General features: G+C 37.8%; 1 protein-coding gene across 6 annotated transcripts in view; it reads right to left on the bottom strand.

Moving 5' to 3' along the window:
• The window catches only part of LOC127812052 (E3 ubiquitin-protein ligase UPL6-like), a 75338-nt gene that overhangs the window by 11184 nt on the left and 37924 nt on the right, over positions 1-26230 (bottom strand). For 5 of the 6 annotated variants that reach the window (XM_052352332.1, XM_052352331.1, XM_052352336.1 and 2 more), the window contains 10 exons: positions 20402-20483; positions 20119-20237; positions 19701-20005; positions 19437-19533; positions 18157-18300; positions 17950-18033; positions 17781-17867; positions 15056-15196; positions 14775-14900; positions 3615-3713 (listed from right to left, as the gene is read on the bottom strand). In XM_052352332.1, coding sequence (XP_052208292.1) covers positions 3615-3713; positions 14775-14900; positions 15056-15196; positions 17781-17867; positions 17950-18033; positions 18157-18300; positions 19437-19533; positions 19701-20005; positions 20119-20237; positions 20402-20483 — 1284 coding nt within the window. The remainder of the gene's footprint in view (positions 1-3614; positions 3714-14774; positions 14901-15055; positions 15197-17780; positions 17868-17949; positions 18034-18156; positions 18301-19436; positions 19534-19700; positions 20006-20118; positions 20238-20401; positions 20484-26230) is intronic. The other variant, XM_052352334.1, reaches the window with a different exon arrangement.

Below are 26230 nucleotides of genomic sequence, written 5' to 3' on the forward strand. Positions count from 1 at the left end.
CAGCTCTGAAAGTCAGAGAAGACTGTATAATGTCCCAAAAAATCTAGTAAGAGGAGGAAAAATGAGAAATCAAGTAGAGAGAAGCAATGTAAACTGATGCAAACCAATATAATTTTCTTTGGTTTCTCATGTTTCTTGCTTTTTGATAGCTGTAATGGACATAATCTTGCAGATTTGGGGGAGGTGAGTGTCAAGACCCAAGGGTTTAATAGGGTAGTAATTGTAATTTTCCTTTCTTTTCTGTTATAGATAATTGCCCTTAGCTATAGGCAGTTAGGCTTACTGTTTGTACTGCACATGGGTGCATGTGGGAGGTTGTCAGGCTATATATAAGCCACAACTGAGGATGAGAAGGCATGTTTGAATTGATGAATGAATTCTCTCATTTCCTTCTCTTGAACTCTCTCTCAATCTCCCTCCAATTTCCCTCTGATCTCTCTCTCCCGATCCCTCTGATTTCCCTCTCCTTGTTGTTCTGTCTGTAATCCTTCCCCATTTCTTGCTGCAATTCCCTCTCTTAGTCTGATTCCCCCTCTGATTTCTCTCAATTTCCTATCAAAAACCTAGGTAACCCTAGGTACATGTTAGCGAGTTCAAGAGGAGTCGTTGGAGGTTGGTTGGAGTCATCAAGCGGTAGGAAACCTTGGTGCATGATGGCACGTAGTCGACCCTTCTGGCAACTTATCTCCACCGGCAAGCTCACCTGTGACAGGCAACCCTCTGGTTGTCATCCCTCCAATCTAACTTTTTAGTCTGGTCTACTATCAATCTAGGCTTGTTCGCTCACTTCGCGGCTTTGATGCTTTTCTGTTGCCAAAATAGCCTATAGGTGTTGTGTGAAGGAATTACTCATGCCTGCTTGTGCTTTTGTGCATTATTGTTATATAAATTATATTGTTTATTTGTTGTCATGCTCCTAAATGTTTGTACCTAAACAACATTAGTAGTAGCAGTTGTACTTAGGGCTACCTGTTCATAGTTGTACTTTGAGTTTGTAATTGACAGTCTTGTTGGCGCCAACTTAATTGCTGCTTGGATTAGTACATAAAGCTAATCCAGCCTAATGCAAAGCTATCAAAGTATTATTCCAGAAATATCTCTCTCTCTTTCTCTCTCTTGCCTCTTTCTGTTTCTCTCTCTCTCTCTGAATTTTCCTCTTCATTCTCCCTACTCTCTGCCCTAGTTCTCGCCAATTGGCTGAGAATTCACACTATCAGACCTAAGGACATGACAATTTGGTATTAGAGCTTCTCCTCGGCCATCAATTTCAGTTGATTAGTGAATTTCCGCCATAGCTGATAGTACACACATGAAGCAATTTGAAGCTCAATTGCAGTAGGTGAATATGACAATTTCAAATCTGCAGGCTCGAGTGGATTCTCTGGAATTTGGATCCAGCAGAAACCATGAGGCGACCCTTTCATTGGATCAAAAGTTCGAGACATTAGATCAAAAGTTTAAGACATCTATGGATGGTTTAGCAAGAAGGTTAGATAGATTTATGTTGATGTTATCAAAACTGCCTCAAGTCTTCCTTCTCATTTTCCTCCTAAAGAAAGATCAGATCCACTCCTGCTAAGAAATAGAGTGATCCATAGAACAGCTAGATCTTCTGGATTTGAGGAAGAACCTGCTGTAGTTGGAGAGAATGTGATTGAGAGGAGGCAGGAGGTACAGGCTGCAACAAATCAGCCTTATTTTCCAACGCCTAAGTTGGAAATCCCTTTGTTTGACTGCCAAAACCCTAGGTGGTGGGTGGGACGATGTCAGAAACTTTTTACTCTTTATAACATACCAGATCAATAGAGATCAGAAACTTTGTACCCTTTGTTTGGCCTTTTCTTATTTGAACTGTTGTGTTTGCCTTGAGATAGATGATAAGAGATCAATGCAAGCTTTGAAGATTTATCAGCTAGATTTATTTTAGGCAGTTAAAAGAGTTTTATTTCTCAAAGTATAATTGTTGTATCTTTGGGGGTCTAACTATAATATCCTATATTTGATTAGTTATATGGGGGTTCCGCCTCATCTATAAATAAGAGGGCAAGGCGGCAGTCGAGAGAGATCTAATATTCTTTCAAGCTCTCGATTGCTATTGTGAGTACACGTTCTAGAGAAAGTGAGGTTTGTATATGAGTTCTTGGGCTTTCTTAGAATGAATGAGGGATTGTACTTGAGCAATAGGATTGTCTAAGAGCTTGGGTTTTGTACCGATCAATTTCTACTGAATAAAGGATGCTTGATTGAGGGTGTTGGACTGCTGGATGTAGAACCAATTCAATTGGCTTGAGCCAGGATAAAAGGTTGCATTTCATGTGGTTTGATGTTTTTTTCTTGTTCTGTTTATGCCTTTAGTTTTTGTTCTTTATTATATGTTTGTGTTGTGGTGTGTTGGCTGGTGAGTTGTGAGTGATTGTGAGGGGTGTTTGATCGGTTTCTTGGGTGTGTTTAAAGGCTATCAGTGCTCCCAATTTATAACATGAATGATGTTGCTAATGCTTGGTTCCAAGGTTGGATCCAGTTAAGAAAGAACTGTCAGTGGACAGTGAAAGTTTTGGTGATAAAAACATGACTGATGTGGTGGAGGAATTCTGTTGAGGAGTTAAAATCCCGTTCAGGCCTACCAAATTAAATTTGAGGAGTTAAAATCCTGGACGTTTAATTTTAACCCCTACCTAACTGAGGCCTACTTAGTCTCAAGCTTTATTAGTGGCTTGAGTGAGGAATTGAGGCTTACGGTGAAGATATTACAGTCAAAGACAGTGAAACAGGTAGCAGAAAGTGCCAGATTGCAAGAGCTAACAGTAGAAGCACTGATGAAGAAACAAAGGATACAAACAAGAGGAACATGTTCAAACGCTTTTCAGCAAGGAAATCGAGGATAAAAATGAGTGCATATGGGAATAAAAACACGTTCTCTTATGTTACATGAGATCCCTCCTAGATTTTGGCAAAAATACAGAATGCTATCTAGGACCTTGTTTCAAATTATTAAACTGCCTGAGGGCTTTACCAGGACTAACTAATAAAAGTGTTGATTCCCGAAGGATTAACAAAATGAAGAAGAAGGAAAGGATGGCTCATTATCCAAAAGGGAAATTAATGCTGGTCTGATCTTATGGTTTCTAGAAGTTTCTAAATCTAGATTAGGATACTTTCTTAATTCCAACTTTGGAAACTTTCCTAGAATTGTGTATATGTAATCTTTCCTTATTTTCATGTATTGTAATCTTTCCTATGTTGTATAATTCTCACCTCTATAAGAGGACTTGTATGTGTACATATGAATTAAGGGAAGAATTCATTCAGTTGATTACAAAAAGGCCTAGAGCCAGAAATGACCATAGAAGCCGATCGCTTTCTGGGGTGCTACCAGAACCAGTACTGGCCAAAAGGAAGCATATCATCATTTTCCTAAATTTAACAGTCATTGAATTTAATAATTGTTCACGACTCAGGTTTTGTGAAGGTGAAAAACTCCAAAGTTGATGGGTGCTCAAATCTGATGGCCAAGACATGGTCCCCATCAGCTTCAAGCATAAATTAATGCAGTTCTTCAATTTCGTCAAGATATTACACACTGCCTACAAAACAAATAGAAGGCATAACCATACCTTTGCAAGCACAGTTCCAAGAAAATGAAAAAACTGGAGATGCTGTTCGTGTATCATTCCTGATCCAGGATTGGGGTAGAGTAGATGGTCCGCTGTTTCCTGGATTGTCAGGCCAATACTATTCAATAACTCAAAGTAAAAGAGCCAGCAAAGAAACTTTACTACGCATGCATACATGGTCATGATTCATGATATCTTCATATAGACATTAGTTTTTTGGAATTATTAAGTGGTAAAGTGATGCTTTAATTAACATGTACAACAAAATAAATACTAATTAATGTCATAATATGGAGAGCCAGCCTAGGAAACAATAGTAAGGTTGCTCTTTTGTTACTGGAAGGATTGGTTTGAGCTGTGGAAACAGCCTCTTCACAAAAAAGCAAGGGTAAAGCCGCATACAAAAAACAACTCTCCCCCAACCCTCACAAAGTGGGAGCCTCGTGTACTAGGGAATTCCCTAATGTTGTAATATGAGGTTGTATAGGTTAAAACAGTCATGAAATAACTGCCATGGGAAAATCCATTTAAGGTTTGCCCGTACTTTACCAACAAATTTCCTCTTTGTTAGGAAGGGTCTGATATAAGATAACCTTGGTCAAAGCCAAACATCTCAAATATCTTGGATCATTATCATAGACCAAATGAACAACTATATGTGTGTTGATGGCCTTCTAAAAAATGAACAACCAGATACCAAAAATGGAATTCCAAAATGTTTATTCAATATTATTCAAGTTTTTATAGAATCTTCTTTAAAACTTAACTGCTTGAATTAATTCCCATAAATATTAAAAGAGAATATTTTAAAACCTCCATGAATATCTTCATCGGGTGATTCCCAACAAGCATCCAGATTTGCTTAGTTACTCCTTCACCAAAACGGATTTCCCATCTTCCATTTGCAGAAGACAATCTCCAAAGATATTAACTAAATACCTTAACTACCAATGCAATAATATAAATTTGAGAAAAAGAAAAAAAAAAAGCATCTCCAAAGAATGGCCTGCACTATTTTATTCTAGTCTCCTTTTTCTTTTCTTTTTTTCCTTTTTTTTTTTTGCTTGGTGGAGGCAAACAAGATGTGCACCAATGTTAGGTCAAACTTGAATTCACACTCTCAAGCTCAAGTCTTCAGCCTTGTACCACTCATAAAGCAGTAATCAGAAAAAGGAAGATAATTAACTGTTATAAATAAGTAATAAATGACCACAATAGATGCAACACAAGAACTCTTCACATGATACAGGCAAAACTTGATTTTCCAAACATCTTGAATCGTTAGCATATGCATCTTTCCAACTTTCAAGGTCTCCCCTCCCAATTTCAGTGGTCCAACCTGCTCAACATTTATAAATTTGAACATTGATCCCTTCTGTCAAATGCATACTTTGTTCAACTAGTATGTTGACCACGAATCTGACTCTGAATCTTTACAACTATTCATCATTCTATATTGGTATAAGCTATTTTGAGCAGTTGCTTTTACTATGTGGAATGAGGATGTATGCATGGTACCCCTCGAGGTGGACTTGCATATTAGAATGAAAAATACTCCTAATGCAATTTTCTTTTAATGATTTCCATGACAGTAATAACAATAACAACAAAAAAAATCCCAAGCATAGTTATTAAAACCAGATTGATCATTGAACTGGTTGGGGTACTAGTTCAGAATACATATATGAAATATAATAAATTTAAAATACTACTGTTCACCAGTATTTATATGAACACTAATTAAAATAACATTAAGAAATATTAAAATCATATAAGAGCATGAATCAGTAATTAAATGCCCGAATTTTATCATTACAAAACTAATTTAAAGAAAAAAAGACTAAGATGGTCAAATATCATTTTCACAATACATGCAAATAGAGTTTGATATAAACTTTCAATACAATAATTCATTCATACAACTTAATCTTTGAAAATTAAAATAAGAAGTATTGTTCCATGGATTCAAAGTTTCTGAGTCATCCCTCCTACAAGGTTACCTGTCTGGATGGACAATTGGACATGGCCATTAGCAAGGAGATTAAGGAGATGGCCTTCTGTCTTCCTGATTGTTTAAACTTTCAATCTTCATTCTCCTTTTTTTGTTTTTTCTTCTTTATTTTTTCTTCACAAAAATTAGATTACCCCTATATGAAAGAATAAATTCTTCAAAAATTGTGGGCTATTGATTATTTTTGGATAAAAAATAAAACAGGCAGGTTTATTTGGTTTTACAAGTTTGATTGTGTAGTGGAATAAAATATTCCATATTTCTCAATGTATAATATAAGGTATATATACAAGAGTATATCAGGTACCCTAATTACATTAATACCCTTGCTTATACACTTCAACACTCCCCCTCAAGCTGGAGCAACATATAGAGCATGCCTAGCTTGATACAAATGAAACACACGCAAGAAACTTTAAGTTACTCCGTGAGTAAATCAGTCAATTGATCATTGGAGCCCACAAATGTTGTAGCAACATCCTTGAAAGCATCTTGTCTCTGGCAAAGTGACAATCAATCTCAATGCGCTTGGTTTTCTTGTAGAACACAAGATTAGAAGCAATGTAAATGGCAACTTGATTGTCACAATTATAGACCGGACTTAAATGACTTCTAACTCCTCAACTAATTGCTTCAACCAAGTCAAAAGTTGTTAAGGTCATTGCCCTATATTCAACTTTTGCACTAGACTTGGCAACAACACTTTGTTTCTTACTCTTTCAAGAGACTAAATTGCCACCAACAAATATACAGTATCCAAATGTGGATAGTTTGTAGATAAGAGATCTCACCCAATCAACATCTGTATATCCCACAATTTGGTTGTGTCTATGATCTCGATACATCACACCACAACCAAAGGCATGTTTAATATATTGAAACATACAAATCACTGCATCCCAATGACTTTCATAAGGTGAATCTAGAAACTGACTCACCACACCACAACAAATGAGATATCAAGACGAATGATTGTGAGGTGATTAAGCTTGCTAACTGATCGATGACAACACCCAAGGTCAGAAATAAGCTCCCCTTCTCCGAAAAACAACTCGATATTCAGGTTCATAAGGTTATCTATAAACTTACATCCAAGCATCCCTAACTTCTCAAGCAAATCCAAGATGTACTTCCTTTGAGAAACATGGATTCCCTACTTTGATCGAGTACTTCAAGGGACCCAAATCCTTGGTCTAACACTATCGTGGAATCTACCCAAACTCCATTCCGAGTTAACACAAACTCTAGGACAGCAGAACTAAATCTACCAAACCAAGCTCAAGGAGACTACTTAAGCCATGTAAGGATTTTCTGACGCAGCGTGTAGCGTGAGTGTGAAGAAAACACACCAAAATAAACCCTTGAAAGAGCAAACTTCAATAGCCGAAGCTTGGCTTTCAAGAAGACGCAAAAACAAGACTGTTTTGCTAAGAAAACCCAAATAGGTTGCTGAAATTTGATTAATAAAAACTTGATTACAATCTCTAGATTCTAGGTATATTTATAGTGTTTGGCTAATCCAAATCCATCTAATATTTGGAAAACAAAATCCAACTAGAATTTTAATAGAAATAAATCCTAAATAAAAGTCAACTAGAATCCTAATAAAAATAAAACTCTAATCAAACATGAAGTAGAATCCTAAATCAAGTAGAAACATGAAATAGAATCCTAAATCAAATAGAAATATAAAATAGAATCCTAAATCAAGTAGAATTCTAAAACTTAAAAAGTATTAAAATAACATTATGGCACTACTATTTTGGTGATACTATTCCGGTTTAATTGGGTCAGCCTTGGGCCGAGTCTTGATTGGTGACCGCATCATTCACCTTCACTTGAGAAAAAATTCGACCTCGAATTTTGATCCTGTTTGGACAAATCCACATCTGATAAGTACGAAGAGAGATTAGCCACTTTGAATGTTTAGAAATACCCATATGATTAGGCAAATCCACAACATAAGCATTGTCATTGGTCTTCTTTGGAATCTTATAAGGACCATACTTCTTGAACTTGTTCTGCTTTCCTGCTGGAATTTGTTCCTTCTTCAAGAATATCATGACTTCATCTCCAACCTCAAATACCTTGTGCTTCCTATGCTTGTCAGTTGTCGCCTTATATTTCTTATTTGTGCAACTTTTGCTTGACATCTTCCTGAACCGCTTGAACTTTTCTGCTAAGGGAACATGAGCAAAGACATTCCTCCCCTTCTTAGCCATATCAGCATTGGCATGGGTCCAATCATCGCCATGTTTGTTGTCTTCTGCCTCCATTGCATTATTACTGTTAGATTGAGCACGTTGAACCTTCTATCTTGAGCGCTTCTCTAATCTAGTAGATCTTATTGCCTTCGATTCAACCATGTCAGATCTTGAATAAACTGTAGAAGGATTTGCTGCCATGACCTCCATCTCCTTTACAGTAGCAAGTCGATCAGAGGAAACACCACCATCATTGGGTTGCGAAGCAATGCTTGAGTCATCGGGACTGGAAAATACCCCAGTATGAGTCAATAACCTTGAAGTTTCTATCATGTTAGCAACATAAATCAGACCTGAGTTTGCAAACGTTGAGGTTGCTGGGACAACATAATCTTCGAAATCAAGCTCCACTTTAGAAGCTTTGGTTTGATTCTTTTCCACTATGGGTAACAAAGTATAACGCACACCTTCTTTCTCAAGCTGATATGTGTTCTTCCTACCCGAGTGCGTAGCATCCACATCAAATTGCCAAGGCCTCCCAAATAAAATATGGCAAGCATCCATATCAACAATATCACAATAGACTTCATCGGAGTACTTACCAATAGAGAAAGGCACCCTGCAATGTTCATCCACATGTATGCCACCAACTTCTTTGATCCATCCAATCATGTAAGGGCTTGGATGTTTTTCAGGAGTTAACTGCATCTTTGCCACCACGTCTCTTTCTATGATGTTCTCCTGACTTCCACTATCTATAATCAACTCAAAGATTTTTCCTTTCACCGTACACCTCGTGCGAAAAAGCTTATGCCGTTGAGTAGTATCTTCATTCTTTTGAGATAGCATTAACTTCCTCACTACACATATATATTGCCCATGTCCATAATCTTCTTCGTCATCCTCCCCATCAAGCCCGCAATATACTTCCTCTTCAGCAACATCTTCCTCTTCCTTTTCTACAATGTTAACTGTTTTCCTTCTTGGACAATCACTAGATCGATGCCCAACCTCATTGCACTTGAAACATTTTAAAAGAATAGGCTTTGCATAAGGATTAGGGGATTTTGGAAGATTAGAAATAGTACCTCGAATGTTTCCCCCCATTGTAACCTTATTAGGGTTGACTGTATGGGGTGGATTGGAGGGTTGCGCTCCTTGATCTGACTTGCCTTTATCAAAAGCTAGTTGTTTATTTTCATTCCCACTATACCGACGATAGTTGTCATTACGAGATCTCTCACTCAACATTAACTCAGCCTTTAAAGCTAAGTTCCTTGCTTCTTACACACTCAGAACCATCTGAACCCCAATTTTATCACGAATAGCAGGGTTCAATCCATTCAAGTAACGAGCTGCTTGTTGATTGTCACTTTCTAATAATTGGTTTCTCTCCGCCAATCGCAGAAACTCAGAGGTATATTCATTCACGCTCTTCATTCCCTGTGTACATCTTTGATAAGCTTCAAACATATATTGTTCATAGTCAGGGAGCAAAAATCTACCTCTTAACAGCTGCTTCATTCGTCTCCATGTCTTAACTGGCAGTCGGCATTCCCTCAATCTCGTTTCTCTTAATCGCTCCCACCAAACAGATGCACCGCCTTTCAACCTGTAAGCCACTAACTTTACTTGTCGTTCATCTGGGATCTCCATGTATTCGAAAAAATGGTCAACCTCAGTGATCCAATCCAAGAACCCCTCAATATCAAGATCTCCACTAAAGGTAGGAATATCAACTTTTAGTCTATACTCATTGTTGCCCCAATGGTTGTACTGATGCGCATTCCTCCTAACCCCTCTACCACCAGGGTTAGCTATTGCTCGACCAAAATCATTCTCTTCATCGCTATCTTCAATCACTGGTCTTCTAGGATTAACAAGGACATGATTAATGGGTGGTCTTCCCGCTCCGGCTTGATTCACCCCATTATTCAGGTTCCTGTCATCATCAACTCGTAGTAAGGTGCCCAATTGGTTGCTATGTTGCTCCAATCGTTGCTGGATAGTACGAGTTACTTCCCGCTGTTCTTCGATTGCTCTCCAAACTGCGGACAACCCCTGATCACCGTCACGAGGCTGGTTGCTACCGTTACCTTCAAGATTGGCCATCTGATTGGTTGATTAACCTCTCTGATACCACCTGACGCAGCGTGTAGCGTGAGTGTGAAGAAAACACACCAAAATAAACCCTTGAAAGAGCAAACTTCAATAGCCGAAGCTTGGCTTTCAAGCAGACGCAAAAACAAGACTGTTTTACTAAGAAAACCCAAATAGGTTGCTGAAATTTGATTAATAAAAACTTGATTACAATCTCTAGATTCTAGGTATATTTATAGTGTTTGGCTAATCCAAATCCATCTAATATTTGGAAAACAAAATCCAACTAGAATTCTAATAGAAATAAATCCTAAATAAAAGTCAACTAGAATCTTAATAAAAATAAAACTCTAATCAAACATGAAGTAGAATCCTAAATCAAGTAGAAACATGAAATAGAATCCTAAATCAAGTAGAAATATAAAATAGAATCCTAAATCAAGTAGAATTCTAAAACTTAAGAAGTATTAAAATAACATTATGGCACTACTATTTTGGTGATACTATTCCGGTTTAATTGGGTCAGCCTTGGGCCGAGTCTTGATTGGTGACCGCATCATTTTCACAAGTGACAAACGAGGCTAAACTCCCCCGAGCAACAAACTCAAGAGGTTGCTCCATATACACCTGCTTTAAATCACCACAAAGAAAAGTATTCTTGATATCTAGTTGATGGAGAGACTAATGAAATATAGCAACAAGAGACAAGAAGAGACAAACTAAGGATATCTTGGCAACAGGAGAAAAGGTGTCCCCATAAGCAAAGCCAAAAATCTGAGTATACCCTTTTGCGACAAGGTAAGCCTTGAGGCGATCAATGTGGCTATCAAAACCAACCTTCACAATAAAAACCCAATGACAACTATCAATAGATTTACCCTTTGGAAGAGGTACCAAGTCTCAAGTTTCATTGGAATGTAAAGCAAACATGTCTTCAACCATAGTATCCCGCTAGCTTGGATGGGATAGGGCTTTTGTAGCAGTCTTAAGAGGAGATAAAGGCCAGAATATAAAGAGTAATAACTAACAAAATGTGAAATGGGATGTTGAGTAGTGTAGTGATTAGTACCTTTATGAAGAGCAATAGACAAGTCAAGATCATGAATAGTGGGAGATAGACCAAAGGTGGGAGGGTCAGTCGACATGAAGGATGAGTCAAGTGAGGCCCCCATAGGTCTGTTAATGACGAGCTTTGTTGATGGGTCCACATGTCCAAGACACCGTTGACAGGTCTGAAGATTAGGGTCATCAAGGCAAGAAGAAGATGAGAGAGGATGAGGAGAGGGAAGGTCAAGAAAGGGAATAGACAAAGTAAGGTTAGTTGACACCAACTTGTCCAGCATAGAGAGGAAGGAAAATAAGGAGAGGAATCAAAAAAGGTAACATCAGCAAGAACAAAATAGCGAGCCAACTAGGGAGAGTAGCAACGATACCCCTTTTTGAAGATGTGAATAACCAAGGAAAACACATTTGAGAGAGCAAGTTAACAATTATCACAACCAGGAGAAAGTTGATGAACAAAACAAGTACACCCCCAAATATATGAGGAGGGAGAGAATACAAGTCAATTAGAGGAAAAAGAACGCAATGACGAACCTAGTCATCAAGTATAGAGGAAGGCATTCGGTTAATCAAGTAGCACATTATTAAGATAGCATCATCCCAATACTGGATGGGAACATGCATATGAGAGGATTGTTTGTGTAGTCTCAATTAAATAACAATTCTTTCATTCAACAAGAGGTTTGGTGAAGAATTTGCTTTGGTGCCATATAAGATTTAAAGGGTGCTATCAACTATTCAAGAGCATTATCATTGTGAATAACCCAAATAGGCACATTAAATTGAGTTTGAATTTCAGCACAAAAGTTTTAAAGACAAACAATTTGGAATGATGTTTAAAAAACCATGCAGTGCGGGAAAAATCATCAAAAAATGTTACAAAATAAAGAAAACCTTGTTTTGAACTAACATGACTTGGATCCCATACATTAGAATGGATGACTAAAAAAGGAGAATTGACATGCTTATTAACTCGACTGGGAAAGAACTACAACAATTGACAAGACTCACACTCTAAAGTAGGAAGAGTAATCAACAATGGATGTGTAGTGTGAAGAGGTAGTTGTGCAAGCCACTGATGAAGCCAGTCGAGACAGATAGTATATTCCCTAAGACTCATACCTAATGCCAATCGTATGTTCGATCCTCCAATCTTGAATAAAAACAAAAACAAACAAAAAGGTGACGAAGCAATTCAGATTATGAGTTACTTGACTAACAGAAAGTAAATTAAAGGAGCAGTGTAGTAAATGTAACATAGATGACAATAGTAAAATAGGAAGGGGTTATGTGTTTCCAATACCCTAGACTGAGGCTTGAGAACCATTAGCCAAGGTAACAATAAGCAAAGACCCCAAGGTGTGAATATGAGAGAAGAATGAACAATTACCGGACATATGATTGGTAGCATCAAAGCCAAAGATCCATGGGCCAACAACGAGGTGAAGTGGTAATCACACTAGTAGTGGGATTACTAGTGTGAGCAAGAGATGTGATAGGTGAAGTGGCCTATGTGTTGCCCAGAGTTGAAGAAACTAAGCATACTCTCCCTTAGAGATAGTCACTAGTGAAGAAGCCCTAGGGGTGATAGCCTCCTGATCCTTTAAAGTACCAACAACAATGTGAGCGATATTAATCGTTTGAGGTGGGAGACCATGTAAGCTATAGTAAGTCTCCTGAAGGTGACCAATATGATTACAATAGGAACACTAGGGCCAAGTGCATCCACTTGAATTACCCTCAAAATGAGGAGGGTTGGTCTAGGCAATGACAAGAGCAAAATGGTCTCTAGGTAGAGAGGAGCCATGATCAACAGTAAATGAAGAGAGTTAAAAGTAATAGAGAAAATACGCTTGTCAAAGGTAGAAAAGGGGTACTGCCTAGAATTTGTGTTTTTACTAGCTCAAGTTCTGGTCAAATCTCCACCCCTGCCTAGAATTTGTGTTTTTACTAGCTCAAGTTCTGGTCAAATCCCATGGAGACAGAGAATGGTAAACATCTTATCTCGTTGCTCTTGTTTTCCATATCAATATCAAATGGCATCAGTTCATTAAAATCAGGAATGGAAGCTTGGACCTTACCAAGATAGGTGGGCATGTCTAAATCATTCTATTGAAGACAAAATAAAGCACCAATCACATCACAGATGCAACTGATGTCACTCATATACAGCTCATGGGCAGGAGTCCATAGAGCACTACACTCACGAAGAGATCAACAAATAGGCATCAAAGTAAGCTCAACAGTCTTCCACGTCAAACTTAAACTGCACATCCACTTTTGCCAAAGAGCTTGATTGCTCTCAGGAATAGTTGAGATGGTCTGTGTTAAGTGATTTTCAAGTCCATGCCCAAGAAACTAGATTTCCACTGCTGTAAACCATGTAAAATAATTGGTCCCATTCAATTTTTCAGTGGTAATAACGGGGGTGCTCAAGAATTGGGGAACGGAAACAGTTGTTGATGTTGGTGGGATGGATGTGGATGAAGACATGAAGATGATTACAAACCCTAACCAGATAATCAGCAAGAGAGCCAGAAATCAAGTCTGAAAATCGTCTGGAAATCAAGAGGTTGCAAACTGAACTCGAGGATTACAACTAGATCTGCAGTTGCAAAGCAAGGAATTGCAGAAATCACAACCAGATCTGCAGTTGCAAAGCATTGGAAGTCACAATCTTCAAACCAGCAATCACGAGCGAGTTCCACTACTGGTGAGGATGCACAGTTGGTGAGTGGTGCCAGTGATGACGATGGAGGTCAGTGAGCAGCGCTGGTAAAGTCGACAGCAGTCAATGAGCAGCAACGGTACTGGTTAGGGTTAGGGTTGGGAACCTGGCTCTAATGCCACGTAGTGGAATAAAATATTCTATATTTCTCAATGTATAATACAAGGTACATATACAAAAGTATGTTAGGTAGTATGTTAGGTAGCCTAATTACATTAATACCCTTAAACACTTCAACAGATTGGTTAACAAAAAACTGGCTGATTTATATATATCCCTGATCTTTTTCTTGAATCAAACTGGTATGGTGACTGCTTCACAGTCCAACCTGCTGAACCGGTTTGGTTTTGGTAACACTGATTCCAAGCCATGGTCTCATTAGATGGGTCCAACAATATGAATACTAAATAAAAGGTGTAGTGCATGTTTTCTTCAAATTAATAGCAATTGTAAGATCATATTTCTAGAAGCATGACGACCTTCCCTTCACATTTTACCCATCAAAATTCCAGAAATTTTAGTTTACCATTCAATTCACACTCCTAAGGGAACATTTAAAAGTGGATATATATATATAGATGCATATATTAAAAAGAAAAAACACTCTTAAGATGAACATGGGCAGTTAAATTCACCATTTTCAAAACTTAATGCCAGTTTTGGGATTGCTAGGATACCAATGTTTTCTGATAACACCAGTCCCATCTAACTGATGTAAAACATTGTCAGGTTAATGTAGAATTCCAAAAGTAATAATCTGATGAGGTAGCTAGGTAAGCTAGATCAGATAATCCAACATGATGTTCTAAACTAACACCTGCTACTACCATGCTCCTGCAGCTTTTAGTACTTTTAAACCAGAATTAAACAACTTATATATTGTGTACTTATATAACCTAATTTTATCTACATTGATCTAGGCATTAAGATGTTAGTCTGTTCTCATATATGCAGATAGACTCCAACATGTGGTTTTCCTTTAGCATGCACTCATGCACTGAGAGAGACAAGTTAGAGCATAATGCACGATTCTCAAAAACCATACAAATTATAACCTTAAATAAGCCATATTGCACGTCAAAGGCCGCCCGAGTAATGTTCTCCATAAAATCTTTGAAAATCCCTCCACCATCAATACCAGCCTCCTCGACCCCTAGTTCATTCACAAAGGTCACACGAATCTGGAATCATACATCAGAAAACGGTTACATGTAGAAAAACATTGATTTAAAAAAGGCTAATCTTTCTCTATAAAATTAGCTCTATCCACCTGTGTGTGGGTGCATGCATTCCATATTACAAAAGTAATAATTTAAATATAAAACTTGAGACATACCGGTCCACGAAGGTCCTCTTCAGATAATGCACTTAACTGACTAAAAGCATCTTCCAAAATATGATCTCTCCGTATTCTGAAGCGGTTTCTTGCAAACATGGCATGAGATCCATGTCTTTGCCTTACAGCTGCCAACTGCACCTGTTAAATGAATTTCAAACAACAGATCACAAAGAAACAACTGGGAAAAGAAAAATTGAACGGTTTGACTTGCTTGCAGCGAAGAGAGTAATTCAAATAATAACAGAATTGACTGGATGATGTAGAACTCCTAAAATCTACTTTTCTGTCCTACATCATTGGAACTACAGCCTATTGTTGAAAAAATTAAAAAGTTGAAATCTTGATAGCCGAAAACTAGGTGATAAGGTTGTTGGGATATTTTCAAGTTAAAGTGATAGGAGATAAGAGATAAGAGATAAGAGAAGAGGATAAGGCTCGGTGATAAGGTTGTTGGGATATTTTCAAGTTAAAGTGATAGGAGATAAGAGATAAGAAAAGGCTACAAGATAAGAGGGTGAGGCTCCAAGAAAGAAGGGGATTAAACAGTCCTTAGAAGATAATTCCAGCAGAAAATTAAGTTTAAGTTTTGATTATCTTTATCATATCAGAATTCAAATGTATTCCTGTATTTTAGGAAGATATTTCAGATGTATTCATGTATATATACCGTACTAGAGATCAATGAAAGGCAGGAAAAGTAGTCCTCTTTTCAATCGAGTATTCTTCCTACTTGTTCTAATCCTTCTTGAGTAATTCATCTAAGGTACTCAAATACATCTTCTCGGTATTCAGCTTGTTTAAATCTGTTCGCCTATATTATTTAAAAAGAGCATGCCATCACATATATGACTGGGTTTAACTCATACCCTAACCTATTTTTAGAGGTGGGGCAGAGAAACCTCAATAGGAGAAGCACCACTTGTTTGCATGTTCAAATAAGGTTTAAAAGAATAGGCAGATGACAATTCCAGCAATTACAAGTTAGATTTTGATAACCATGTCACATCAGAAGGTCTTGGACCAATATCAGTCTCACTACTTATCAAGCCCTTAGGTTAAAGGGCTGGGCAATTGGCGGAATTACGAGAAGAATTCCGATAGAAAAATCAGAAATTTAGGGAGAAAGAGAACAGGGGAAAGAGGAGAACGAGAGAGTTGGAGGGAGAGATTGAGAAGAATGAGAGAGAAGAAATTCTGTTATTCATCAATCACGTGGCTTCCTTCTACAACAGCCTACTTAATAGGCGCATCCCATACCGTTAGGATGGCTAACTGCCAATCCCGCTAGTTACAACAGCCCCTCCTGTTAGTCTTCTACAGTTACAATCATTCACTTATTACACTTCTACCCCTGGGTCATAACAATTTTTCTGAGACCATTATATTTTTCAACCTCAACAACCTCTCTCTTCAGAGTGACTATTTCAAACTTGAGAGCTGCCATCTTCCAGTAAGTCACATTGGCATTTTTCTTCCATCATTTGTATTTTTAAATTTAATCTCAAGATTTTGTATCTCATTTAAGTATACAAGGAAGAGGTAGAAGAAGAAGCTGAACACTCCAGTACGTCAGGAACTGTCAACCAGATTTATTGTCTTATTTTTCAATGGAATTGATAATTTAGCTGTTTTCAAGTTTATAATTTTGATCTGGCTATGTTGATAGGTACCTTCTTTTTATTGGTTTTCTGTTCTTCTGAAAATTTGAAGTGCTTCTGCTCTGAGGTCAACTGCCCAAGATTTTAAATTTCTCCCCAGTGCTTTCTAACCTGTTGGCTCAGGTTCCTTCTCTCCCTTTACTTTAAAGTGAAGATGTTAGTAAGACTTTTTTTTTATCAGAAAAATAAGCCAACCACCATACAGTGCAGTCCCGAGGCAGACAGGCAGAATCATGCCTCTTTTCTTGGTTATGATTTATTATTTTGACCATTATTCCTCAGAGAATCTCTCATTCTGTTTTCAAATCTTTCTTGCTTTTTGCTCAACGTTTTTCTTTCACAAGCATAAATACCAGCAGTATTAATTTACTTCAACCAAAGCCAATGTTGTGTACCTAGGGTTTAACCTAGGGTTTGGATTGGAATCGGAAGGATCCGAGTGAATTAAGACCAATAACAGAACTGGAATGAGGGAGAATTGGACAGAGGAGGGAGATTATAGACGGGAATGAGAGAGAGTTGCAGAAGAATAGAGGGGGGGAGAGAAATTAGCAGAAAGGGAGGGAGAAATCAAAGAGATTTGAGAGAGAATTCATGAGGGGGAATTTGAGAGGATTCAATATCATTTCACATAATAATCCCCTCCTCTTACAGTAACCCTTTTATAGGCAAATCTGACTGCTAACTGAATTCCTAATAGCACCTATGTGCTCCTAACAAATTGCAAAACATCTCCTAACAAACTATTATAACCCTATTATAATATTGTCCCTCTATTACTCCTATGGTCATGACAGCCAACGTAGATGTAACCATTCCAATTACAACCTTCAACCATTAAACATTAAGATTTACCACAAGAAGATGAATATGTGCAGAAATATTTATCTTTAAGGAGGCATTATAACACAAATCGTAGCTTTCTATCATCTGTTGACAGTATTAAACTGAAAGGGTCGATGCTTTTAAAATTAGTTGACAGGGGTATGTCTACCTATCCCTACTTACAATTGTTTTAAATATGAAGAAACTGAAGAATAACATTAAATGAGCTGGCAACTCACAGTAAATATTTTAACTCGGCTTGTGAATGGCACCAGGAATGGAGCATGTTTCAGTATTTCATATGCTCTGGTATTTTCAATCATAGCCTAGAGAAAGCAGGTATCATATTAGAATAACCAAAAACATTTTAGCCCCAAGGACTCAAGGCACAAACCAATAGCTGTGTACCTGAGAAATAAAGTGCTCATTGACCCCATCAGCATGGAAGTCACTAGGGGGTGTAAACTGCCGCCTGTTGTTCCAATCTTGCAACTGCAAGAATAGCATTAGATAACAAATCAGTATCCAAATGCATCAAAAGAATTACAAGTTTGAGAAATCAAAGCTTACGATCTTTGAAAAGAAAACAAACGAGGACTACAAGATCATTTATACCTGGGACAGTAGCTCGGAAGCTACAAGGCTAACCCTATGCTGAATACTTTCCAGGCGGTGCTTCCTAAGAGTGAATACATCAGTAGTAGACTGAGTTAAGGTAGGAGGAGCAACAGGATTCACCCATAGGAGCTGCCACAAGGCCTACAAGAATGAGCAACCACAATAATTAAATTCCATCTTACATGGTAGAAAGTACCTAGTATTGCCATCAAGTTATATGCAAGTGTTCACCCCTAAAGTTCTCTCCTAAGTAGCATTCATGCGGCACTCTATTCTGTATCAAGCAAACTACCTCCCCCTACTCTAATTACTCACCCTTTTGTCAAACTAAAATATCTTTTGTTTAGCAATTTCCATTTTCTCTTATTTCTTATGCACATGCTATCTTATTGACTAAATCAAAATTTGGAGTTAAATTCTGAAAAGTTTCAGGATGGTTATTCATTTACAAACAAGAACAGACATAAGAACAAGATTATTTAGGAGTGCATTTTGAGGGGTAAGGCATCTACAGATAGTCCAATCACATGGTTGGATTTATCTGCATCCTTGGTAGAAAGAATGTCCTAAAGAAAATGTATTATTCTCCTCTACCTATTGGGGAATTCTAGCCCAGGAGGGATACACAATAATATGCCCCCATAACATGCTGAGACCCCATACTTTGCCTCTCTCCTTTTAGTCTCATTGTGCTATCTTGTGACTTTCATTCTTCTTCTCCACACCTAGAATTCCTGAAGTGCTTCAATATCATTATCCAATTTGTATTCAATTTCATACACTCACAATTATATACATGGTCTCATTCCTTTTAATCTTAAACTATTTCCAAAAGAATGTGATAAAAAAAAATAAAAGAGACTTGAACATATTTTGTGGTATCCAAAATTTCAACTTCTGTTTATTTTGACACTTTTGCTACCAAAGGAAAAAATGACTTCTATACTATATTATTTCACCATGCATGGCACAGGTATTCTGCTAGTGTAAGCATAATGTGTAACTTTAATGATAATGTGCCTATTTTTATTAGGCATAGCTTAATTAAAAAAGAAAGACAAAGTGAGTTTACTTCAGCTTGCAGATGCTTAACAGAACAAACAATCTACTACTTGGCTAAAGGAAATCAAAATTACTGTCCCAAAAATCAGTTTTATATTATACACTTATACAAAACTTGTATTGCAGAAACATGAAGTACCACAAAGGATTATTTTTCTGTGAGCTTTACTTAGGATTTGATAACCACAAAAGTTACCTGTCTTAAGATAAGTTACCTGTCTTAAGATAACAATCAAGCATCTTATATCTTTTAATGACAGTGGCTTCTCCTGCTCATAGAACTCCTCATTATCAACAATCATAAGCATATGCCTGATCCATCAAACAAAGTCAGTAAGTCCCTCAACTTGTAGCCTAAGTTCAGTACCTCAGACAACCATGTAACCATCAAATTAATGATGACATCTTTATAGAGCTTATGAAAACTGAATATTAGAAAGATTACCAGGAAAAAAAGAAAAAATGAGCATTGTTCTTACTTATACACAGGACAGAAAACTGACAAGGGTAATAGCCAGCCAGGCGCATCTCCTGGAAGGTATGCCAATTGCTCAGACAATGATGACCATTTCTGATTCTCATGACATCCCTTCATGAAGTTCCATAGTACAGGAACGAGCTCTGTTCTATAAGCCAGTACAGTCATGACCCGCTCAAGGGGTAAAATGTTGAAAGTCACATGCAAGAAAGCACAGGCAGCACCAACAGCTGTCACCTCTTTGCCATGAGATCCTTCTTTATATGGACCATTGACAAGTGAAATCTCTCTGCACAAAATATTTGTCTGCTTGAAAGACAAAAATAACAAACATGTTAACTCATAGTTAGGCAGCATAAGACACAAAAAGGTTACTGCACAGGTAAGAGACAAATATGAATGTCATTATGATCACGCACAAGTTGTAGAACAAATCGTGGATCTACAGCATTGGAAATCTGTTGTTGCAAATCCCGATGCAGACCTCTTTCTGTTGCTTCATCATCAATACTCATTTCATCATCAAACAATATGGGATCTGAGTACAGAAACAACAATAATATGGAATTCAATGTGCACAATTGAGAAAAACTCCAGTGTGCTGAGTTTCTATTATAGACAAAAAGTATAATCAAGAGAAATGAAAACATGAAGTAGAAAAGAAATCCCCAGAAGGTACAAGTATATTCATTTAAGGCATACCTTCTTTATTTTCATTATTTGAAGACTGCATAGGAGGAACTGCCTCCAACAAAAATGTCACAACAGCTGCAAAGTCTGTAGCCTGAACAAGAAGGAGAAGAAAAAGGTTACCACATTGTAGCTTCTAAAAAGAAAGAGATTATATACTAAGCATCTTTGAGTAAAATACACCCATGCAAATCTTATCATGGTTAAGTAACTTTTATATGATTACTTACAGTAAGTTATAGGAGTAAGCCAAAGAATATAGGAAAACAAAAGGGCTAATGTACAAGAATCTTTATAATACACAAATGCACATCTTACTATGGTTAATTAACTTTTTAAATGCATTCTTAAAGCAAGTAAGAGGAGTCGACCAAAGAATACTGGAAAACAAAAGAGCAAATGAACAAATATCTTTTAACTACAATAAGAGCAGGAAATAGTTTGACATTAGGAACTTTGCAACCATTAAGTGTACTAACAGAATATCAAAGTAAAAAGACTAAGTGAGAAAGCTGCAAGGGTAGGGGAAAGGCCCCATGGACCATTATGGGGGTTTTGGGGGTTGGTGTTTTCAGGTTGGGGGGTTGTTAAAGTACTCGATATATTTTAAAAACATTTAACTTGGTTTATGGAATCTAAGTACAATAAATCCAAGTGCTGATAAACATAATCTCATTTAATTTACAAGAAAAAGATATCAATAACTATCTTAAAGAAGGATGTTCATGAACTTTTTTAGCACAATTCTAAACAGAAAGAGTAATATTAATGTCAATTTGAGATAGTCAGCCAGATAATCATAAACTACTAAAGCATCTACATGCTTTTCCATCTGATCATATAGTAGAAAGGGGCAATTGCTGAAATGACTGGGAAAAGGGAGGGGGTGGGTAACAATTTGAAGCCGTAGCTTTTTGCTATTTATGGGTCTGAATTTTTTTGATTGATAAAACAATCAAACCAATCAACCTCACCTAATGGGATTAAGACTTGTGGTTGTTGTTGTTGATGATAAAACAAATCAAATCACCAAGAAGGGGGGGGGGGGGGGGGGGGACCCCATACAAAAGAAAGAAGAAACAAGCCAATTCTACCTACTACAATAACTCATCTACAAAATAAAACAAAATGAAAGTCTATGGAATTTTGCATTTGACTAAAAGTTTAGAAGAACAATAGTTTGTGTCAAAATTTGCTTTTTTGGTGTAGAAGATCAAATATCTCAGCATTTAAGTCACGAAATCTTCTATATTTTAGGCTATGTATAGTAGGATTCTATCTAGGAGGATCTACAGCTTCTTTGATTTTATTTGTTTCCTTTTCCAATTGATTAATGATTCTTAGGAGATCACAATCCCTTAGAGATGTGATTTGTAATCTCCTTGTGTGTATATATAGACTAGCCATGTATAGTTGATTGACACGAATGAAAGAGAATTCCTTTCTCCACATGGTATCAGAGTAGAGTCAAGATCCTTCTCATTTTGTCGCCCTCTACCGGCAATCTTTCCGTCATCGACCAAGGCAAATAACCTAGTTGTTCTAGGATTGCCCCTTGGTCCAGTTCTTATCTCCATTGAGTGTGGCCATCGTCTGCTTCCATCGACACCATCTCCATCCAGATCTGCCCTTCAACGTTGCAACCTCCATCAGTTGTATCAGCGCGGCCACCGCCCACCTTTGTCAACCCCAACGACACCATCGTCGCCACCGCCCATCTCTGTCGACTCTAGCGGCGCTGTCACCATCAGTCGTCTCCAACTACATCATCGAAGTTTGGGCTGACGTCCGCCATTGCAGCAATCAGTCCAGCAGCTCTGTCCATCCGATCCAATGTCGTCGGCCGTCACTGCAATCAATCCAACAACCCGGTTTGTCCAAGGCCAATCTCAAAATCACTTCTGAAACTTGAAGTTTGAGAGAAGTATGGCTGCCAAGAAAGCCTCATCGTCATCAAAAGTCATCCCAAGCCTCACAGGAACTGCCGAAAGCACCTCGATCAACATCATCGGCCATAAACTGAATGGCCAGACCGACTTTCAGTGGTCCCAGTCAGTCTTGAAAGGGAAAGATGAATATCTCACCGGTGAAGCCATGCAGCCAAAGAAAGAAGACTTGAAGTATCGATCGTGGAAGACGGAGAACAACCTCATTATGTCATGGCTCCTCAATTCCATGACGAATAAAATTGGAGAAAACTTTCTCCATTACAAAACTGCTACAGAGATTTGGAAGTGTTGCAGAGATTTGGAAGGCTGCAAAGGAGGCATATTCGCATGTTGAGAACACATCCGAGTTGTCCGAGATCGAATGTGTTCTCCATGATCAACGGCAAGGAGATCCCATTGTTATGCAATATTTTAGCATTCTCAACTGGCACGACTAGCAGTTACATATGTTCAAGGAACACAAATGGAAGTGCCCGGAAAATGGTTTGTACTATAAGAAGATTGTGGAATAGAAGCGTCCGTATAAATTCTTAATTGGACTCAATTAAGAACTTGGACAAAGTTCGTGGCAAAATCCTATCTACGAGGCCAACTTCTAGCCTCTGAGAAGCCTTTGCTGAAGTGAGGCGTGAAGAAAGTAGAAAGAAGGTCAGGTTGGGGACCCAAAATCCACCTCCTGAAGGGGCTACTCTTGCAGCCTGTGGGAGTCACCCTCATCAAACCATAGCAAACAAAAGAAGGATCGGCCAAAATGCAAGTATTGTCATACACTTGGCCACACGAAGGATAAATGTTGGGATTTACACAGTACACCAGCAGAAATGAAGCCAACAAACCGAAGAGAAAGTAGGGGAGAACATGGTGAATTCGGAAGAAAGGATCAACTCCCCCAACACAGCCCTTTTTAACAAAGAACAAATGGAGTTTCTATAGAAAATTTTTGGCCAGCCACAAAGCAGCCCCCCCTCCTCGGTCATTGCAACCGAAATTGTGGCCCAGAAAGATAATATCCTTCATGCACTCAATGTTAACAGAAATCATTCGAATGTATGGATTGTAGATTCTGGAACTTCAAACCATATGACAAGGCTACTCACTCAAATCAGCCCGCGTAGAGAAAAGTGGGCAATACGGATTGCCGATGGAACACAATCCCATGTGGTCGGAGTAGGAACAATGAAGTTAACCGAGAATTTTTCCCCTTACTCAATGTTGTTTGTTCCAAATTTGGACTGCAATTTATTATCCATCAGAAAATTTAGTCAGGATTATAATTGTGTCACTAAATTTTTCAAAAATTTGTGTGAATTTCAGGATTTGGATTCGGGGAGGACGATTGCAGTGCTAGGCAGTGTTCGAGGTTATACCTACTCACCAACAATAACTCTCCACAAGGACAAGATCTGCAAGTTGGTAATTCGAGATCTTGGAGTTCTTCTTTCAATGTTTCTATTCCCAATTCTAATAATCAAGCCATGCTTTGGCATTTTCGTTTAGGGCACCCGAATTTTGCATATCTTGAAAAGTTGTTCCCTTTATTATTCAAGAATAAAATTTCAAATTTGCTTCAATGTGAAGTGTGTCAATTGTCAAAGCATACGCGCAATTCCTTTCGAACTCAACCATATAAACCTTCTCGCCCATTTCTCATGTTTCATAGTTATGTATGGGGTCCGTCTCGCATAAAACATGTTTTGAGCTCTTGATGGTTTGTGTCTATGGAAATATAGGAGCTATCGGTTTGCTGAAGATAAGGAAGAATAAATTATAGGAAGGATAAAGAGATAAAAAGAAGAAGAAGATAAGTCAATTTGAAATAAGAGATAGTTAGTTCGTATTTTAAAAAGTTTAAGTATCTTGTAAATAGAGTAGACTTCTATAGAGAGTAAGTATCTTATATTCATGTAATTATACACCCTTGCGGAATGAATGAAGTTAAGTTCTTCTTTTCTTCCAAATATTTTCAAAATGGTATCAGAGCAGGATTATTTTCTTTCTGATTACCAAACCCTAAAGAAGTAACAACCCATCAGCCGTGACCCAACCACCCTCTAACCAAAACTACAATCTCGTTGGTACTCACAATGGTCGATAGAAACAGCAACCAAACCTCCAGCCAATCCTCTGAGATTATACCCCTACCGAACAGCAATCCTGTAACCATGGATAACAGCAACATGTTCGCCATTACAGGACACAAACTTAATGGTTAGAACTATCTCCAATGATCACAATCAGTGTTGATGTTCATATACGGTAAGGGTAAGGATGACTACTTGACTAGAAGCACAACCAAACCGGGAGAAACAAAACCAGGGTTCAAGGCTTGGAAGTCTGAAAATAACATGGTGATGCCTTAGCTCATCAACTCTATGACAATCGAAATAGGTGAGAATTTCCTCCTTTATAACTTTGCACAATAAAGTTGGGAGGCTGCTAAGGAAGCATACTCTCATATTGAGAATACTTCTGAATTATTTGAGATAGAGAGCATGCTTGATGATTTAAAACAAGGAGACTCTCATGTTACACAGTACTTTAACTCCTTAAACAAGTTTTGGCTTCAATTGGATAAGTATGATACTATCCAATGGAAGTGCACAGATGATTCAACAAGATACAAGCAGATTGTGGAAGAGAAGAGACTATACAAGTTTCTTATAGGTTTGAATAAAAACAAAGATAGAGTGAGAGGAAGAATTCTTAGTACAAAGCCTTTGCCTAGTCTTAGAGAGGCGTTTGCAGAAGTACGAAGGGAGGAAAACCGAATGAAGGTCATACTGAAACCTACCAACCCAACCTTGGAGCAGTTAGCTTTAATCACCCTGGGGAGCCATCAAACTTCATCTAAACAAAAAGGGGGCGTACTTGGTGTGATCATTGTCACAAGACAGGACACACCGAAGAAACGTGCAGGGAAATTCATGGGAAGCCACTTGATTGGAAGCTGGCACATGAAAGGAGTAAAGGATCCTTAGCTTCCACCGAAAAAACCACAGCAGCTTCATTAATCAGTGTTTTCAGCAAAGAACAAATGGAGTGGCTTCAAAATATGTTTGACAGATCTCAGATTACTCAGTCTCCTACTTTGGCATCTGGTTCTATAGCTCATAAAGGTAACTCCCTCCATGCCTTAACTGCTAAGGGTAATTTTTCAACTGTTTGGTTGTTGATTCAGGGGCTTCGGATCATATGATTAGAAATAACAATCTCCTAACTGGATTTCAACCATGCCAACAAGATTGGGTGGTGAAAATTGCTGATGGATCACTATCACAGGTTGCTGGAGTAGGTTCAGTGACTATTTCTACAGATTTAACCTTACATTCAGTACTTTTGGTGCCAAATTTAGATTGCAATCTATTATCAGTTAGTAAACTGTCAGCTAATCATAATTGTGTAGTTAAATTCTCACAAAATCAGTGTGTATTTCAGGATCGGATTTCTGGGAGGACGATTGGCAGTGCTAAGGCATGTTCAGGACTATATATCCTTCAAGAGACTACTTCCAGCAACAAAGTTGCTCCGATCAGCAAGTGTTCCTCCTCTAAACCCTATGGTTATCTCTCTAATTTTCATTCTAGCAATAATAGTGCAATTATGTTATGGCACTATAGACTTGGACATCCAAATTTTGTTTATTTTCAAATGTTATTTCCCTCATTATTTGAGAATCAAGATCCACATATGTTGCAATGTGAAGTTTGTCAATTCTCTAAAAATATTCGAAATACTTATCTTAAACAATCCTATACTCCATCTTACACTTTTTCCTTGATTCATAGTGATGTGTGGAGGGCCTTCTAGGGTTAAAAACATTACTAGGGCTCGGTGGTTCATCTCCTTTGTTGACGATCATACCCGTACTTGGGTATTTCTCAAGAAAGATAAA

This window comes from Diospyros lotus, chromosome 10, assembly GCF_014633365.1.
Source record: "Diospyros lotus cultivar Yz01 chromosome 10, ASM1463336v1, whole genome shotgun sequence".
In the NCBI taxonomy this organism is placed as follows: Eukaryota; Viridiplantae; Streptophyta; class Magnoliopsida; order Ericales; family Ebenaceae; genus Diospyros; species Diospyros lotus.